We start from the raw sequence: 19,538 nt of genomic DNA, 5'->3' as shown, positions 1-19,538 counted from the left end.
CCAGCTGTAATTGAAAATGCATGAATTTTACACACTAATTTTGGACATATTCTCCTAACGTTAGACTGAGCAAGACTAAACATGACTGGCATGTGAAGATCTGACATGTTTTAGTTGAATTCAACAGCAAGTTTGATTCTCCTAACGTTAGACTGGATAAAACTAAATACGTTGGATATGTAAAAATATAACAACTTTAAATTGAAACTTTCATCAATAGGAAAAAAGTTCCATCAATAGGAAAAAAGTTAATCGTGTTAGATAAATAGAAAGTCGCATGACCTTAAAATTCTATTACATTTAAAAGCTCCTTTTTTACTTCAAAATGTTACTTGAAACATCGATTTTTCATCAAATTGAAACAAACGAACGCGGTAAGATTTAAACATAGATCTTTACCATTTTATTATAACAAAAAGAAAAATTCAAAATTGTCAGGAAGGGAACGAACAATCCAACATCCGACATAGAAAACATAAAATACAGTAAGAATAGAACTGATTTAAGATATACTTTGCAACAAATTTGTTGTCGTTAACTCGAAATTTATCACAAAGGTAATTAACGTAAAATCTATCTTCATTTAATATATAGTATTAGAGTTTGTTAAAATATGTTTTTTCAAATTAGTATATTTAATAAAGGAAAATAACTAGTTAATATAATTAATTATTACAGATTTTTATTTTATTTTTTATTGACAAAGAGTTTCATTAAACTTGCTTAAATGCTCACGATGAAATACCTAAATGTTGTTTGTCTTACATTTTAGCTACACACGCATTTGTTCTTTGGTACAGCTGAAAATACTTGAATTTACTCATTAATAAATTTGGACGGAATCTACTTTCTATATTAACCATGGAAGGACTAGATAAGACTAAATGCAACAAGTATGTGAACATCAAACATATTTGATAGGAAGGTGGTGACATCATTAAGAGACATCTTTTTAGGGTTGTAATGATGATGTTCTCAAATGATAACATCACTTGGCCGAGCTCTTTAGATGAGCTTCTAATCTGACCTTCTGATGTGTTTGATGTTTTTCCCATTGAACTCCTTTGTAATATTTTCTGAGGCGAGTCCAAGGTGATTGTGAGTTGGAAACAAACAATTGGCCCCCCAAGGTCTCGACATTAAGCTCCTATTTGATAGAAATTAAAATTTAGATTTTAATCTAAATTAAACTCAACAATTAATTTTAATATACATATTTTATAGGACTCATAATTCTTCAAACATACATTTAATTAATTTTTATCAAAATCTGTTAAGTTTTATATTGTAATTGGCAATTCTGTAAACAAAAGGGACTAAATTGAACATTGATGTAAAATTCAAGGACGTAGGGTGCAATTATGTATAGTTGGTATGCCAGGGTTTGAGTTTTGAAAAAGGGAAGAAATCTGTCGGAATCTTGCTTGCTATTCCCCAGGCCAACGCTCGAGCATAAAAAACAAAATTATTGTCGCTCGCTTTTCGCTCCCGTCTCGCTCGAGCAAAAGTGTGTCACTTGCTTCTCGTTGAGTTGTCGCTTGAGTGACGTATGTATCTGACCAAACCCTAAGTCGCGATTTGAAGAGTTGTAAACGGCCCATGACATTTATTTACCCCCAAGTATAAATAGCATAGTCTGGGACGTGAGAAATGGAGTTGCCACATTATTCTTTTGGTGCATAACATCTTTACATCATCTTCTAGTGTCTAGATGAGTGCCCCCATTGAGTGTGCTGCCCTATTTTGATGGGAATAACTATGCATATTGGAAATTGAGGATGATGGCATTTTTGAAATCTATGGATGAGAAGATTTGGTTGAGTGTATTTAATGGTTGGTCTGCCCATAGTACCACGGTTAACAATGTCATTGCTCCCACCTCCATATAAAATTGGTCTAAGGCTGATTAGATAGTTGCAACTGGAATAGTAAAGCTCTCCATGCCATTTTTATGGCTATTTCCCTTGAGGAATTTAGAAGAGTATTCATGTGTGAGGTAGCTAAAGAAGTTCGAGATATTTTAGAAAACACACATGAGGGAACACGGGTGGTCAAGAACTTAAAATTGCAGATGTTGACCACTAGGTTTGAAGAGATTAGGATGGGAGAAGATGTGACCTTTGTTGTGTTCTACACGAGCTTAAATGACATTGTGAATTCATCCTTCAACCTAGGTGAGAAAATCCCCGAGCCTAAGATAGTGAGAAAAATCCTTAGGTCCTTGCCCGAGCGTTTCAGACCTAAAGTCATAGCAATGGAGGAAAGTAAGGACATAGACACTATCAAACTAGAAGAGCTAATTGGATCCATCCAGACTTATGAGCTGACCGTAGACAACCCAGCCAAGGAAAAGTCCTTGGCCTTAAAATCTGTTAGGAATAATCAGATCGAATCTTCTGACTCAGATTTTCCCAATGATAAGAAGATGGCCTACCTAGCTAAAAAATTTCGTAAGATGCTTAGGAATAAGAAGAGACTACAAGAGAGATCGAGAGGTGGCCCGAGTAAATCTAGGAGAAGATCCAAATAGGTGAGGTGCCATAACTGTCAAGGTATAGGTCATATTAAGAGAGAGTGCCCCAGTGCTAAGAAAGTCGAAGAGAAGGCTATGAATAATACTCTCACTGATAACGAGTCTAGCTCGTACAATCAGAGTGAGAAATCCACTTGTGAGGAAAGTGGAAAATATATTACCTTCATTGCTAGGGCTAAGAGTGGATCCAAATAGAGGAGTGTAAGAGATGCGGACATAGATAGTGATGAGGATTCTGGTGGTGAGTCTGTAAGTGAAGAAGATATCTAAGAGGCCTATGAGAAAATATATCAGGGGAGCTTGAAAATTCTCAATGAAAATAAGGCCTTAATTACGACTGTTCAGGTACTGCAATATGAGAAAACTGAGTTAGAAGCGTATGTTAAGGAATCTTTCACTGTCTTGAGTGAGCTTAAGTCGATGAATGAAGCTTTAGAGTCTTAGGTTAAAAACCTTACCAGTGAGCTTGAGAGGTCTTCTAGGAAAGTCAGCGAGTTGATCGCCATAAATGAGACGATAGACATTCAGTTGTGAACCATGTGAGAGAGTTAGAGAATTCTAAGTCTCAACTTCTTGCCTTTGCCAGTAGGTCATCTAAGTTAGATAACATACTTGGTATACGCAAGTCGGCTGGAAACAGTGGAGGTCTAGGATATAAGGGAAAAGATCATGATGTAGCTAGCATGTCTAAGACCACATTTGAGTTTTGGCATTTTATGGTTTTATCTTTCCGAACCATAATCAAGAGATGAGAAGTTTTGGGAAAGCTCGACAATCTCACAATCCTTCAGAGGGCAAAAGAGAAATGCACTAGCCAAGGTCGAGGTGTCCTTAGTCAAGCATTCTAGCCTCTATTTCTTCTAGAGAGGTACGCCCTCCATTTTTTTTCTACCATAACTAGATTGAATCCAATTGTCCTTTCTTCTTATAGGGTCCTTCTTTAGATTACTCTAACCACTGGGTCCACTTCTTCTTATCTAGATCTTCTTTGACTCAATCTAGAAGAGCTTATAGGAAGGCCACCTAAGGCACTTCTAAACTTTTATTGAGCTCCATCACTGCCAGGGATATGATGCAGCTTTGCCTCCTGCCCTAAAAATTCAGTTCACCAACTGTCCAATAATTGGATTGAATGTCAGTAGGATTTTTTAGGACAAATGAATGTCAACGAGTCTTGTATTATTACTACCAGTTATGTTCATCGCTCGATTATCCATATGATGTCTATTTCAAAAACGGTGCAGTTTTTCTTCCTAACCTCATCCCTTTTATGGCATTTTTGTTTTTATTATATGTGGAATCTTAAAATGGCACATTATATCTCTGCAAAGTGTAAAGGTATTCATATTATAAATCTTACTAGAACTACTTGTTTCTTTTTTATGTCACTGTTTGACCCAAGCTAGATGAGTATTGAGGTCGAGGCTGCAAAAAAAAGTTACAAATTATGCCTTGACTTTGTATTAAGCAGCAGAGGCAGAGCGAGCTTTTCACATGGAAGCAGAAAGAATGTGGGCTCTGGAGATGGTTAGGTAAGTGGTTCGACTGAAAATATGCGAGCTTTGCACATGGAGGCAGAAAGAATGTGGGCTAATGCCTAACTAGAAAATGAGGTGGACGAAGCCAAGGCAAGGAAAAAGCTTAGTAAGGCTCAGTTGGAGCAAGAGGTCTAACCCAGACCTAACTAAAATTATAATATAAATTTTTTTTTATCTCCATAGCTCCGCCCCTAGGGATAGGGATGTCGAGGAAGGGCGAAGAAGGTGAAGGCAAAGTGAATTCGTGTTGATGAGGTAGTTGTCAAGGCAGCCATTTAGTGGAGGAGTAGAGGGCTTCTCTGGTGTTCGACACTTTAAACCAAAAGGTCTATGTCATCATTCTCAATAAGGTTATTGATGAGTGTATTTTATACACTTTTTTGGACCTAAAAATATAGATATTTAATTTTTCTTTTAAGTAAGTATAGCTTAATTTATTATATATTTTGTTTATTAGGTAAAATTCGATGATTGGAAGTAGAATTGAAAGAAAGAAGCAAAAAAGACGAAAAATGTCAAAGTACAAAGTTTGATGACCAATTTGCAAATATCCTTTGTTAATTTAGACCACGAGAGATACTTTTGAAAATTGTTAGGAGTCAATTAGATGCAACTGGAAGTTAAAAAGAAATGGAATATGATCAAAATATTACAATAAATTTGTTTCCAATCACACGAGATATATTCCAGATTTTTAATCAAATATTGACACCCATTTTTGGCATGGTAAGCGTTCGAATTGGAAAAATCCTGATTCAATGAAAATTGTAGTCTTTTGTGTTATCTTTTTAATGCACTTTGAATCAATTCAATCGAATGTCGGGAGATAAAGTTACAACCAAAATATTGACTACTGTTTAAAGACAAAAACCCCTGTGCGAAGGTAACTTTCCTTATTCGATTGGAACTCTTTTTAAAACCAATTTGAATGTGATTTTCAAACAATTTTCGACTCCTACAAATACTTAATAGTAAAATACACTAAGGAGACCTCTCCTATACCTCTCATATACATATCATACTTCAATACTTATCAATTAATATTATCAAATGAGAAAAATTGATAATTTTTGTAAGAGAATTGAAGGGAAATTGCAAGAATTCAATCAAATAAAAATTCATACTTAGTTTTTGGGCAAAGAAAAGAAGACGTAAGGGAGCTTCATCAAGAAACATTGAAGAGATTCAAAATTTTAAGATTTATTTTCATCTTCTCAATTTATCAAAAATTTGGATTATGTCTTTTCACTTAAAATACAATTTCCTGCAATTTCGATATGTTAGAATAGTTTTAGGAGATGAACCCTTGTTATAATATTTTTAGTTTTTAATTAGTTATTTTTATTTTCTTTCATTTGTGGATAATTATTATTGTTTTTATCATTCTTTTCAATTGCTTGATCACTAATTGAATTGTTAGTAAATTTTATTGTTATCGAGAAAAACAATAGGATTTAAGCACAATATAATAAATATTGTAAGGTTTGATAGTAGATAGAGATATACATCTATACTTTATATGGTTTCAATAAATGTTCTAGTACTTGTTAATATATTTATCGTGTTTGTATCTTTCATCAAGGGATAAGAGGATCACATGAGGAGAATAGATTTGATCACTATCGAGAGATGCTTTCAGTTAAATTAGGAACATTAACCAACATGAATGATTTTAAATTGTCAATTTAATTGTTACACTAAAAATTGAAACAATAAGGGGGATTCGACATCTTAGCAATACATCTCACATATTTAAAAAATACATTTACTTGCTTTCACTAGTTTAATTGATAATTTATGGATTAGTATAGAAAAATCACAAAATTTGTTTGCTATTCAATTAAAGTCGCAATTAATTTTAATTTGGTCACATACATAATCTTCGTGGATACGACACTGTATTCACTACTTTATTATTTGTTCACAATCCCGTTCACTTGCAAAAAATCAAACGATGAGTCATCAACTTCATAGGGATGAAGGTGCCCAACCTTGATATTGGTTTTCTTTATGAAGCTTTGGAGTGGCAAGAAGCGTTGTTGGCAGGCATGGTTAGGGCCAACACCTCTCCACGACTTCAAGGAAATGACCTTTCCCTGCTCAGGATTATCTTCCAACTCCATAGGGGCAACCTTCTAGCTTCATAGGATGATCTTCTTCCAACTGCCTGGCTTTCTGATTAAATGTTTTAGTTTCTTTTAGTACCTTTCATTTCCTACATTGTAACCATCTTTTGAATCTATCAATGAAATGAAAGCATTTTTCAATTTGCTTCTTGAATTTTCCATTTTATTGAACTTGTATGTATAGCTTTATTTTAGTCCCGTCGATGAACAGACCTCCATATTTATATCCCCTTTAAAAACTTATTAGTGTTACAATCTTCATATTAGGTTATTTCTGGTGCCTCCCAATCTTCCTTTGAAATTTCTAATGAAAAATCTTCCTCCCAAAGATCTAAGCCATTTAAGTGGATGAATTTTAATCCAAGATGTTAACAAATAAATAGGTTGTGGAATAATGATCATCTACATGGTTTTCTACAATTACAACACAGCTTCGAGTCATCATATAAATGTTTTTATAAATTTTTTGGGATAAAACACTTCAAATTCCCATTTTAAGATTCAATTTAACAAGATTTATGATTATTAGAATTCTCCATTTAGTTTTTCACTAAAAGGAAGGATACAAGAAGAAGAATGTAACTTTTTACCCCATCCCTCCTTAAATCCGAATTTCACTTTTCATTTTTCTCAAAATGTGTTAGTTTTAGCGTATTTACAAGAAGAAAAGGTAAGGATTTTGTTGCTGAAAGTTAGGTTATTCAAAGCAAGGAATTTTTCGTTTTCCTATCAAGATCAAGGCAAACAGTGCAAGTTGATTTTCTATGAATGTCTATATATATTTTATGTGTGAAAATATAATCGCAAGCTATGAACCACATATATTGAAGTTTCGTGGCCATAATCAATTTCTACGACCACAAGGGATTCTTCGAAATCAAGGGATTCACTGATAATCCAACTACATGAAAATATTTATGGTATGAAGTTTTCATATTTTATATGTGAATATACATATTTGTTCAAAGAGGATTGCTCCTATGAAATTCTTCAAGGCTTTATGCTTACTCCTACTCTTATGAAATCTTCAGATTGAGGAATCATGGATGGATAGAGATTACCTTCATGTGTAGGATTTAACTTCATTTGTTTCGAATTTAAAATTGAGATAATGGATTTACAAGATTATTTGTGGTTGAGTTTGTACCTCATTTGGGCATGAATTAGTTTCCATATAAATCTGTTTGATTTTCAAACTATCACCTCTAAGTGTATTATCCAAAATTTTGGACGAGATTAGTGCAATTTGAAAGCCCTATGAGTCCTCTATCCGTTGGCTTTAAAATCAAATCATTTGAAGGTCGTCAAGATAAGTTATGCTATTTTTCATGTGCAATGTTTAGTGTACTCAAGAATAACTTTTGGCATGTGATTAAATGTTCAATTGCATGCCTAAATGATGTTAGAAAAATCTGAAATTTTACTATGTTGTACTTGAATGAGTTTAAAAAATAAAATAAAAATTTCATAAAATTCTGAACACGAGAAATGATCCAACTGGGCTTAATCTTTATTTAGAGCGTTGCAGGATTGAACTTCGTTAACATATCCTACCCTTAGTTTCATCATTTTCATCATTCATTTTAGTTTCGTTTCTTTAAACAATCGAAGCTAATTAACTTCACCCATTTCTTTCCTTTAGTTACTAGAACTTTTGCAAAAATCTAAGGGTAATCTACGAAATAAAAAGAAAACAAGTGAAGGATTAATAATATAAACTGAATTTCAAATACAGAAAAGTATATTTTTGTAAAAAATTCAAATCCTAAAATTTGAGGCATTACAACTTGATATCAAAGCCTAATGTTTAAACTTTTTTGTAGTCTTAATAGTGAAGTACATGAAAAAGAAATATTTTTCATTTTTCTTGCTTCTTAAAAGTGCAAAAATGTGGTGTAACTTGAATGATTACGTGTAGTAGCATGTGTATGAGGAATTACGAAACACGTGAATGAAAATTTTTAAGTATGATATAGGATTGTATTCCATGAACATCAATCAACTACATCATTGATCGGGTACAAAGTATGAAATTATATATTCTACTGTTATGATCGTTAAACCCATGTTTTCTTGCATTATTATTTTTGAGATAATGAAAATATCTACTTATTTCATGCAATGAAGAGTTTATTTTAGTCTATATGAAATAATATATTTGGGCCAGCATAATAGTGGGTAGTAATAACTAGTATAAATCAATCGGAAAGAAGAAGAAAAGATCTAGTTACATGATACATACTAAAACTTCAAGCCAGATTCTTGTCTTAGTTTGGAAGATTATGTCCGAAGTGGTCATGAGCATTTGAGAAAGGCTTCAAATGCATGGTAAGAAATATGTGAGCAGCAAGTTATTTGTGTGAGTCAAAATTCCAACTAGGACAAAGGCTCAGCAGCAGGCGTTTACTTGAAAGCAGTTCAAGGAAAAGATGATCGAGAAGTTTTTCCTGAATGCTTTAAAGGGCTTTAGGGAGAAGTAGTTTCTGCGGCTTAAGTGTGGAAGCATGTCCGTGATCGACTATGAGAGAAAGTTCGATTAGCTAATAAGGTATGCTTCACATTTGGTTGATACCGACGCTAAGAAAACAAAGATGTTTGAGCAAGGGGTTCATCAGGACATTAACATGATTATCATGTTTCATTGTTTTGCTATCTATAGTGACATGTTGGAACGATCTCATGCTATTTGGTATCAAAGGGCTCGTACAAAGAAGTATGGACATAATACAAGGATTGTATTGATTAGAATATATAAATTTACTTTGCTAAATCATCAAATATTATATGAAAACAAAATTAACTAATGCCTAGAGAGCAAATTATACCAATCCCAAAGACTCCCTCATATAATTGAGGATGCTTTGGGGATATTACCTGGTAGCAAATTTTTTGCAGTTTATCATATTTTGTTTCTAAATACTTATATTTAGACTGTAATTTTGATTTATCGCACCATATCTTAACTGCATTTAAGGTCTTCAATCTTTGCATATTATAGAACTTTCGTTTCTTAAATTATTTTTATAGTATTATAATCATCAACAATCCAATAGTTAAAACTTCTTGTTTTTGTTAACAACTTATATCCAAAAACACGTTACAGTATGGGCGTAAAAAGACTTATGTGTCCATAAGGAATACAAAAACTTATTTGTCCATCATATTTTAAAATAAACAATAAATAAATGAGTGATCCAAACTATTTTTTCCCTCATAATATTTCGATTACATGTCATCATTGACCAAATATGCAAATTAAAAGAAGGTTGAAGATGCGATTCAATAGAAAATGTTTGGGACAAAAGTGCTACAATGAGAAAAGGTTGATAACTTTAGTCGAAATTAAAATTTGATTCAGTAAAACATTTTTTGGTGCTAATATAACCACCACCAAAATCTAGCTTCTCTAATTTTTCATAAGTTCTGAAAGATCAAATAGTCAATTACCTCGGAAGTGTTAGTGTAATTTATTTTTAAGAAAGTAATGAAATATATTTGGGATAGATTTTACATCCTTTTTGTTTCCTATGTTTTATAATGTAATTTGCTTGACCAACATCCAATGCTATTTCCCTTTATGTACAAAATTTTACATGTGCATCACATGTCCTAGAATGCTGATTGCAAATGAGAGGAAAAATATATTGGTAAGTTCATCATAAATATTTATTTTTTGTCCCATCCATTATTTCCCATACAATCAATATAACACATGGGCTTTCAACTCTCATCCTTTGTTCAGTAAAATGGTCTCGTACGCTAGCAATTCAACAGAGTCAACTTATGTCTCTTTTATCAGAGTGAATGTGATCTTCACTAGACATACACTATGCTTTATTTTTTATACACATAAGTGTATAAATTAGTAGATTTTGATGAAATTCGATGAAATATGTAATTGAAATATTGATATAAGTTAAATATTCCATAAAATATGTGATTAAAATTAAAGTTTGACCAATTGAAAAATTGATAAAATCGTTTTATGAGAAAAACACTTAATATATAGCTGAGTGTTGCATGGTGAATGCGAACAAATAGAAATTATTGCAGTAAATCAGCTAAGCTAGTATTTGCATTGAATATCCGTGTTAGAATGTATGCCAAATTTATTGAAAATATTACTCCATAAACAAGTACAACATCTATTTATCACCTTTTGAAAGCCCATTCACGTCTTTGGGTACCAAATATAGAAAAATATTTTACAACATACTAGGGAATTTATGATTGGATGCATCCACCAAAATTTTGGAAGTTTTTGTTGGAAAATATGAGTAAATGACTCACTTTTGGCACACTCTTCGGTGGGACCCGTGGTCCAACTTGGAATATCAGAGTTGATCTGTGTTTTCTTCAGTGAGAATATCGAAATCATATATTTACTTGCCAAAAATGAAGTTTCGATGAATGAGAAATTGGAGCTCAAAGTTGACCATTAGAAGATAATTTATGTGAGAAAAATGAGTTTGTCCCACATAGGAAAAATATGAAAGCAAGAACCACTTTAAATATGGTTGCACATTGGAAGGGTGTAATTATGTGTAGCATAGATACTCTCTCCACGTGTGCGCGCAGGGGGTATAAATCACGGACCAAAATTGCCTTCGGACTTTGAACTTGTGTGCGGGCACGATCTGCATACACGAATATCGGATCGAACAAAGCAAAATTTGGCCATTTTGGAGTGTTCATGTTTTACAATTTTTTTCTTTCTCCAACTAACCTTTGAGCTTTCGAAAACTGTCAAAACTCCCAAAAATTGAAGCAACTCCAGTGTTTATTGCTATGAGTTAATAGGCAGATTTAATCTTATATTAAGTCTCATTTCCAGCAATTCTAATCACGAGAATACACACCAGGAAATTACTGTTTGCATACACATGAAAATATTCTGCAAATTAGTGTTGTTTGCATCATAATCTGTTGCATTTCCAGTATTGTCTTGGTGGTGATATTGTTCGAATACAAACTCAGTTCGTCGGAGTAGTATCTGTTGTGCTTAGATTCTACGAGTTTTACTGTTGTACCCTGGGAAAAAAAATAGACGTTCAGATTAGACCTCAAGCACTTACGGTGAGGGGGCGAATATATTTTAAGGAAACTGTGTTCGCACAGGCCCCGGGTTGAAAATTCATCTGCTATTTATTTATTTTGCGATTACACTTCGCAATTTATTCTTGCAGATTTATTTACTTAGCGTTTATTCTTGTGATTCATATAATTTGCAGTTTTATTATGTTATATTTCTATTTATATTTATTAAAATTAATATGCGTTAATTTCTGTTTATGTTAAAAATAAAAATTTGGAAAAAAATTACTGTAATTTCGGTATGTGTAAGTGCAAAATCGGTATGTGGAAATACGATATATTTATATATGAAATAGGTAAAATAATATGTGCAAATATGGTTAAAAGCATATACGGTACGCAACATATACGGTAAGCTGCATTTACGGTAAGCTACCTGCAAATACTGTAAGCTGCTTGCAAATACTGTAAGCTGCATATACGGTATACTTAAATCTGGTATCTAAAATACATATACGGTATGGGCTAATCCGATTTCATCCACTAACTTCCAACAAATTTAAAACAGATTCCAAAGGCAAAAAAAAAAATAGTTTCTTATACTTTTAATTTTAGAAACTAATTTTTTTGTTTGACTTTATGAAATGGCAATCGAATCGACCAACATGAATGTGACCCAAAATGTGCCTACTGAAAATCAGGCTGTGGGATTTGCTGTGGCTCAAGGGTCAAGCTCTGTTGTGGCTCAGACTGTAGCTAAATTGTCAAGTCATGTTGTGAGTCAAACTGTGACTCCAACAACTGGTCATACCGCTAATGTTCCGGTCAATCATGGGAAAAAATCAAAAAAATTTAATAACTTGAATTTCAAAAGGTGGTAGCAGAAAATGCTATTTTACCTGACCATTTTGAATCTTGCTAGATTCTTGATTGAAACTTCCAAAACTCAATGAGGGTAAGGAAAATGTTCAAGTAATCAGTGCACTTGATACTTGGAACCATTCGGATTTTCTATGTCGAAATTATATAATGAACAGCTTAATAGACACGCTATACAATGTATATAGTACTATAAAAACTGTTAAGGAGTTGTGGGAGTTGTTGGATCGAAAATATACAACTGAGGATGTCGGGGCTAAAAAGTTTATTGTCGGCAGATTCTTAGATTATAAAATGATGGACTCCAAAACAGTTATCAGACAAGTGCAAGAATTCCAAGTGATTTTTCATGAAATTCATGCCGAAGGGATGATATTGAATGAGACATTTCAAGTGGCTGCAATTATTGAAAAAGTGCCCCTTGCGTGGATAGATTTCAAGGATTATTTGAAGCACAAACGAGAGGAAATGAACGTCGAAGAACTAATTCTTAGACTTCGAATTGAAGAAGACAACAAGAGTTCTGAAAAGAAGTGGTTCAATCCTGGAATGACTAAAGCCAATGTTGTGGAGCATGATTAAAGTAGTTAGACTTACAAAAGCAAATATGGGCCATCCGATGGAAAAATGATCAAGCAAGAACCGAAAGGTAGAGTTTCTAAGAAGAAATTTCAAGGAAAATGCTTCAATTGTGACAAAGTATGCCACAAGTCTTTGGAGTGCATATTGCCAAAGAAAAAGAAAGAAGGAAATGTGGTTGACTATATGGCACAAGATGTGTCGGAGTTGAATCTCTCAACCGTCATTTCTGAAGTGAACATGGTTGGTTCAAATCCTAAAAAGTGGTGGATTGACACTGGTGCTACGAGGAATGTGTGCTCTGATAAGGAGCTGTTTGCAGTGTTTGAAGCAATTGAGAATAGGGAGAAGCTATTTATGCGAAATTCAGCGACTTCTGAAATCAATGGTCAAGGAAAAGTGGTTTTGAAGATGACCTCGGGAAAGGAACTAACTTTTAACAATGTGCTATATGTGCCGAAAATTTGCAAGAACCTAGTGTCCGGTTCGCTTTTGAATAAGCATGATTTTCACATTGTATTTAAGTCAGACAAAGTTATTTTGTCGAAAGGTGGAAAATTTGTCGGAAAATGTTATGTTTCCGATGATATGTTTAAACTGAATGTAATGGTTGTTAAACCAAAAATGAATAAAGTAAATTCTTCTACTTACTTGCTTGAGTCTTCCAATTTGTGGCATTGTAGACTAGGACATGTTAACTATGATACTTTACGAAAACTAGTTAACTTGAGTTGCATACCCGAGTTCCACATTGAATGAAACTTGTATTAAGACAAAATTGACAAGGTCATCGTTTAAATCAATTGAACGAAACATAGAACAATTTGATTTAATTCACAGTGACGTATGAACCTAAAGCTTGTACAAACAAGAGGTGGCAACAAGTATTTCATTACTTCTGTCGACGATAGCACCAAATACTATTATGTGTGTTTGCTAAAAAGTAAAGATGAAGCTATAGAGAAATGTATTCTCTGTAAGAATGAAGTTGAAACTCAATTTAATAAGAAAATTAAGGTGCTAAGAAGCAACCGAGGTGGTGAGTATGAAGCACCATTTACTGAATTCTGTGCACAACACGAAATCATACATGAAATCACCGCACCTTATTCATCGCAACAAAACGGTGTCATTGAACCAAAAAATTGTACTTTAAAGGAAATGATAAATACAATGCTAGTAAGTTTTGGGTTATCTCAGAACATGTGAAAGGAAGCTGTGTTATTAGCAAATTACCTTTTAAATAAGGTGCCTCGAAAGAAAAAGGAAAAGACCCCTTATGAGTTATGGAAAGGAAGAAAGTATTCCAATAAATACTTACGAGTGTGGGAGTGTCTTACTAAAGTGGTCATTTCAACACCGAAGGTAAGGATAGGGCCAAAAAATAGTAGATTGCATCTTCATTGGCTATGCACACGATAGTAGTGCTTATCGATTTCTTGTATATGATTCTAAAATCCCGGACATACATAAAAACACATTATTGAAATCAAGAAATACTTCATTCTTTGAACATGTATTTCCGCACAAGTCCAAAGAGGAAGCAAGCTCCTCTAAATGAACATAAGAGACTATGACTAAAAATAGTTATAACGACAAACTAGAAGAGGCGACTGAGGTTAGACATAGCAAACGGGAAAGGACAGAAAAATTTCATGGTCCTGATTTTCTGACCTATATGCTAAAAAGTGAACCTCAAAGTTATCAAGAGGCTGCGAAACCCTCAGAAGGACCTCAATGAAAGGATGCATTAAAAGTGAAATAGATTCCATACTGTAAAATCATACATGGGAGCTAGTGAATCTTCCTCCGGGAAGTAAACCACTAGGCTACAAATGGATTTTCAAAAAGAAAGTGAAAGCAGATGGAACTATCGAAAAGTATAAGGCCAGATTAGTAATAAAAAGTCACATACAAATGGAAGGCCTTGATTACTTTGATACATATTATCCAGTGACGAGAATAACATCTATTAGGGTGATACTTGCGATTGCCGCTTTACGAAATCTTGAAGTACATCAAATAAATGTTAAAATTGCCTTTTTAAATGGAGATTTAGAAGAAGAAATCTATATGGAACAACCCGAGGGGTTTTCATCACTAGGGTAGGAAAAGAAAGTTTGTAAATTGGTGAAATCATTATATGGCTTGAAACAAGCACCCAAACAATGACATGAAAAATTTGATAATTTCATGATAGAGAGTGAATTTAAAATCAATGAGTGTGACAAATGTGTTTACGTTAAAGATACTAAAGATGATTATGTCATTTTATGTCTTCACGTTGACGACATGTTTATTGGTGGTAGTGACAATAAGATGATTGAATCCACTAAAAATATGTTAAATTCGAGATTTAACATGAAAGATATGGGTTTAGCTGATGTTATACTTGGAGTCAAAATCTCAAGAACATCAGATGGGTTTGTTCTAAATCAGTCACATTTTGTGGACAAAATTTTAGAAAAGTTCAATAAGGATGATACTGGCTTGGTTAGAATACCGATAGATACAAGTCAAAATCTATCTAAAAATAAAGGTGAAAGTGTCTCTCAAGTAGAATATTCGAGAGTTATTGAAAGTTTAATGTACTTAATGAGTTGTACAAGACTAGACATATCCTACATAGTTAGTAAACTGAGTAGATATACGAGTAATCTAGGAACTGATCACTGGAAAGAAATAGTAAGAGTACTAAGGTACTTAAGATATACTCATGACTATGGACTATATTATACCAAATATCAAGTGGTCATCGAAGGATACAATGATACTAATTGGATATCTAAGATAAAAGACTCAAAGTCCACTAGTGAATTTGTGTTCACATTGGGAGGTGCTGCCATATTGTGAAAATCCTCTAAGCAAACAGTTATAACCAGATCTACGATGGATCTGAGCTTATAGCTCTAGATAAATATGATGAAGAGGTCGAGGGGTTGCACAACTTCTTAGAGGATATTCCAAGATGATCAAAACTCGTGCCAACAATTATATATATTGTGACAGTCAATCAGCAATAGGAAGGGCACAGAGTAATATGTACAATGGTAAGTCTAGACATATACATCTTAGACACAATACTATAAGACAACTACTCTCAACTGGAGTTATCACTATTGACTATGTAAGGTCAAAAGATAACATTGCGGATCCGCTAACCAAAGGGTTAAATAGAGAGTTAGTTGGGAAATCATTGAAAGGAATGTGATTTAAGCTCTTGAATGGATAAGTCATTACAAAGAAAATCCAACCTAGTTGACTGGAGATCCCAAGATCTAAGTTCAAAGGGACAACCTTATTGTAAAGACTTAATAAAATCACTGTGGGGGTATTACCTCTTGTCTATTCCTATGATGTAATAGTGATGCCTGTAAGGATGAAAGATAAGCAATAGACTTTTAATGATTCTTATTCATAGAAAATTGAGCCAAGTTTATTGAAAATATTACTCCATAAACAAGTCCAACATCTATTTATCACCTTTTGAAAGCCCATTTGTCTTTGGGTACAAAATATAGAAAATATTTTACAACATACTAGGGACTTTACGATTGGATGCATCTACTAAATTTTTGTTGGAAAATATGAGTAAATGGCTCACTTTTGGCACACTTTTCGGTGGGACACGTTAGTCCAACTTGGAATATCAAAATTGATCCGTATTTTCCTCGTGAGAGCATCGAAATTATATACTTAATTGCCAAAAATGAAGCTCCGATAAATGAGAAATTGGAGCTCAAAATTGACCATTGAAAGATGATTTATGTGAGAAAAATGAGTTTGTTCTATATAGGAAAAATATGAAAGTAAGAACCATTTTAAATATGGTTGCACATTGAAAGGGTGTAATCATGTGTAGCATAGATACGCTCTTCACATGCGCGCGCATGGTGTGCAAATCATGGATCGAAATTGCCTTTGGACCTTGAACTTGTGTGCGAGCGCAACCTGCGTACACGAATGTCGGACCGAATGAAGCAAAAATTGGCATGTTTGGAGTGTCCACATTTTGCAATTTTTTGCTTTCTCCAACTGACATTTGAGTTTTCGAAAACTGCCAAAACTCCCAGAAATTGAAGCAACTCCAGTGTTTATTGCTACGAGTTAATAGACAGATTTAATCTTATATTAAGTCTCATTTCCAGCAATTCTTAACACGAGAATACATACCAGGAAATTACTGTCTGCACACACACGAAAATATTCTGCAAATTAGTGTTGTTTGCATATATAATCTGTTGCATTTCCAGCCTCGTCTTGGTGGTGATATTGTTCGAATACAAACTCAGTTCGCCAGGGTAGTATCTGTTATGCTCAGATTCTACGGGTTTTACCGTTGTATCCTGGAAAATAGACGCTCGGATTAGACCTCAAGCACTTACAGTGAGGGGGCGAATATGTTTTAAGGAAACTGTGTTCGCACATGCCTCGGGTTGAAAATTCATCTGCTATTTATTTATTTTGTGATTACACTTCGAAATTTATTCTTGCAAATTTATTTTTTTAGCGTTTATTCTTTTGATTCATATGATTTGTAGTTTTATTATGTTATTTTTCTATTTATGTTTATTAAAAGTAATCTGCGTTAATTTCTGTTTATCTTAAAAATAAAAATTTGAAAAAAATTACTGTAATTTCAGTATATGTAAGTGTAAAATCGGTATGTGAAAATACAGTATATATATGAAATAGGTAAAATAATATGTGTAAATACGATTAAAAGCATATACGGTAAGCTGCATATACGATATATTTCATTTACGGTATACTTAAATTCGATATCTAAAATACATATACAATATGAGTTAATAATCTGATTTCATCCACTAACATCCAACAGTTTTTTCTGCAAGTTTACAACTTGTCATTCAGAAAGTCACTGAGCAGGTGGAAAAGAGGACTAATTATTGACATTGGCAGAGCATGAGAAGAAACACTGGTCCCTATGAGAGTGACTTATCCAGTTTCCTTGAATATCTCATTTATCTGCCAAAATATTTTGGCGCTGGAACTTTTGGACATGAGTTCTGGACTGATTGTGTACTCTTGAAGCTTGTAAAAGTAACTACAGCTTTATGCTTTTTAAGTTGAAAATTTTCTTTTGCCTTCACTTTCACTTTCCAAGGTGGGCTGAGATGGCCCACAACTTGAATTTGTTATAGTGCCATGCCCAATGAAGTTTATCAAAACAAGCCACATGAGCTGGTTGGAACCATATATTGGAACCGTTCTACTTTGCCACCGCTATCACTATATGTAACTTACGAGTCACGTAGGCAAAAGGTCGCAAATTTTCAACTCCAATAACTATAACAAAAATGGAGGAGATATGCCAGAGGTGCGTTTGGGGTATTCACGTATTTTTTACATGTAAATTAGTAGACATTGAAGAAGGTACAATAGGTATTGCATTGAATTTGGAACCATTATATTGGCTTTTTATGCCCCATATTGAAAGGAATATCTTGAAAAGTATGATAAATCGCGTTGCGAGATTGATTGTCTTTAGAATGAGAGACGTTTGCGAGGAGTAAAGAATTGAAATGACGCCCGGGTGAAAGCTAGATATTTATCCCAGGTAAAATGAGCAAAATCCCAAAAGAAGGTAGAATAAAGAAAAAATAAACACAAGAACTTTATTCAGAATTTAGATTATTCTTTGATAAGTTCAAGCTTTTATTTTTATGTATCATATGAGAAACAAAGAATAAAAATCACATTTTCACATCAACAAGAAATTCAAGCAAACAACAGTATGGTTAGACGCACTGTCGACTCCAACGTCAACATTGTGCTCATGACATTGATGCGACTCGATCAACATTGCCTTCACATGTCCTAAACAATAAGAGAGATACTTCTCGAAGTTGGATCTAAGATCGGACTACTATCATCGAGTGCTTATCTTAGATCTTCTGTCTAAGAATTATAATAATACACCAATTTTCTCACAGCAAACATAGAGTTGCAGTACATACATTTTACAACCCATTTGTTTTTTGTTAACAGAATTTTTTACAACTTGAGTACATGCATATTTTTATCTTGTAACATGTAATCTTCAAATCCCACAACACAACATGAAACTATAAGAAACTGTATGCAAATGCTCACAGAAATGTGAAAATACTAAACTGTGAAAGCCGGAATGTGGGAGAGCATTAGAAGCATCATGCTGCTTGGCGGCGAAGTATTTCAACAGAACTCAGTTCTTGATTTCTTGCGAACCGATATACTACCTCTCTGATGATCTCTAAAAATTCTGATCTCAGAACAATCCCTCAAGTCCTCAAGGCTAATATATTGTTGCTTAACCATCCTAGAAAAATCACATCCAGTGTCATGTATCCAAATGTAAGGATGGCATGTTTCATCATAGTAATACAGCAAACTCCTCATTCCTCCACTACCGGGGCCGCCCTTAGTCCTCCCCGGGATGTAAGCCTTGTAAATGTTCTTCGAATTCAGCCTCTTCGATGAACCTGGCTTCAACGTGTGAACTTTCTTCAGTATTGATCCCACCCTTATCTGAAGTTCAATTGGTTTATCACTAAAATTCCAGATTCTCGTCCCATGTCCTGAAACTCGGGTGTGATCCTGGCATCCATTGAAACACTTCATAACCGAAACAAAGCTTAGACAGTGCATTTCACCTGTAGGAAGATTTAAATGGGAAAAAGTTGCTTATGATTCACGAGAAGGACACGAGTGTCTCGAGACTAGATGATGAATCTCTTGTATACTCGGCTTTCACTCTCTCAATATATGAAATGGCATTCAATGATCAACTCTTTAATGATGCAAAATTTGTATAAAACCACTTCTTCAAGTGTTTCGAAAGATCAC

The 19,538-nt window shown here is 33.8% G+C and overlaps 1 protein-coding gene across 1 annotated transcript; it reads right to left on the bottom strand.

Annotated features, from left to right (window-relative positions):
• Nucleotides 1–18,412: 18,412 nt before the first annotated feature.
• On the bottom strand, nt 18,413–19,532 carry LOC111394059. Its single transcript, XM_023019839.1, has one exon. The coding sequence runs from the start codon at nt 19,338–19,340 to the stop codon at nt 18,888–18,890; it is 453 nt and encodes a 150-aa protein (XP_022875607.1). The 5' UTR covers nt 19,341–19,532; the 3' UTR covers nt 18,413–18,887.
• Between the last annotated feature and the right edge of the window lie 6 nt (nt 19,533–19,538).

The sequence above is a fragment of the Olea europaea genome, chromosome 4 (assembly GCF_002742605.1).
Source record: "Olea europaea var. sylvestris chromosome 4, O_europaea_v1, whole genome shotgun sequence".
Taxonomy (NCBI): Eukaryota; Viridiplantae; Streptophyta; class Magnoliopsida; order Lamiales; family Oleaceae; genus Olea; species Olea europaea.
This window is presented reverse-complemented; position numbering and strand designations above follow the sequence as displayed.

Excerpts from the sequence above, each read along its gene's own strand:
- LOC111394059 (XM_023019839.1), bottom strand. The coding sequence starts at position 19,340 with ATGCACTGTCTAAGCTTTGTTTCGGTTATGAAGTGTTTCAATGGATGC.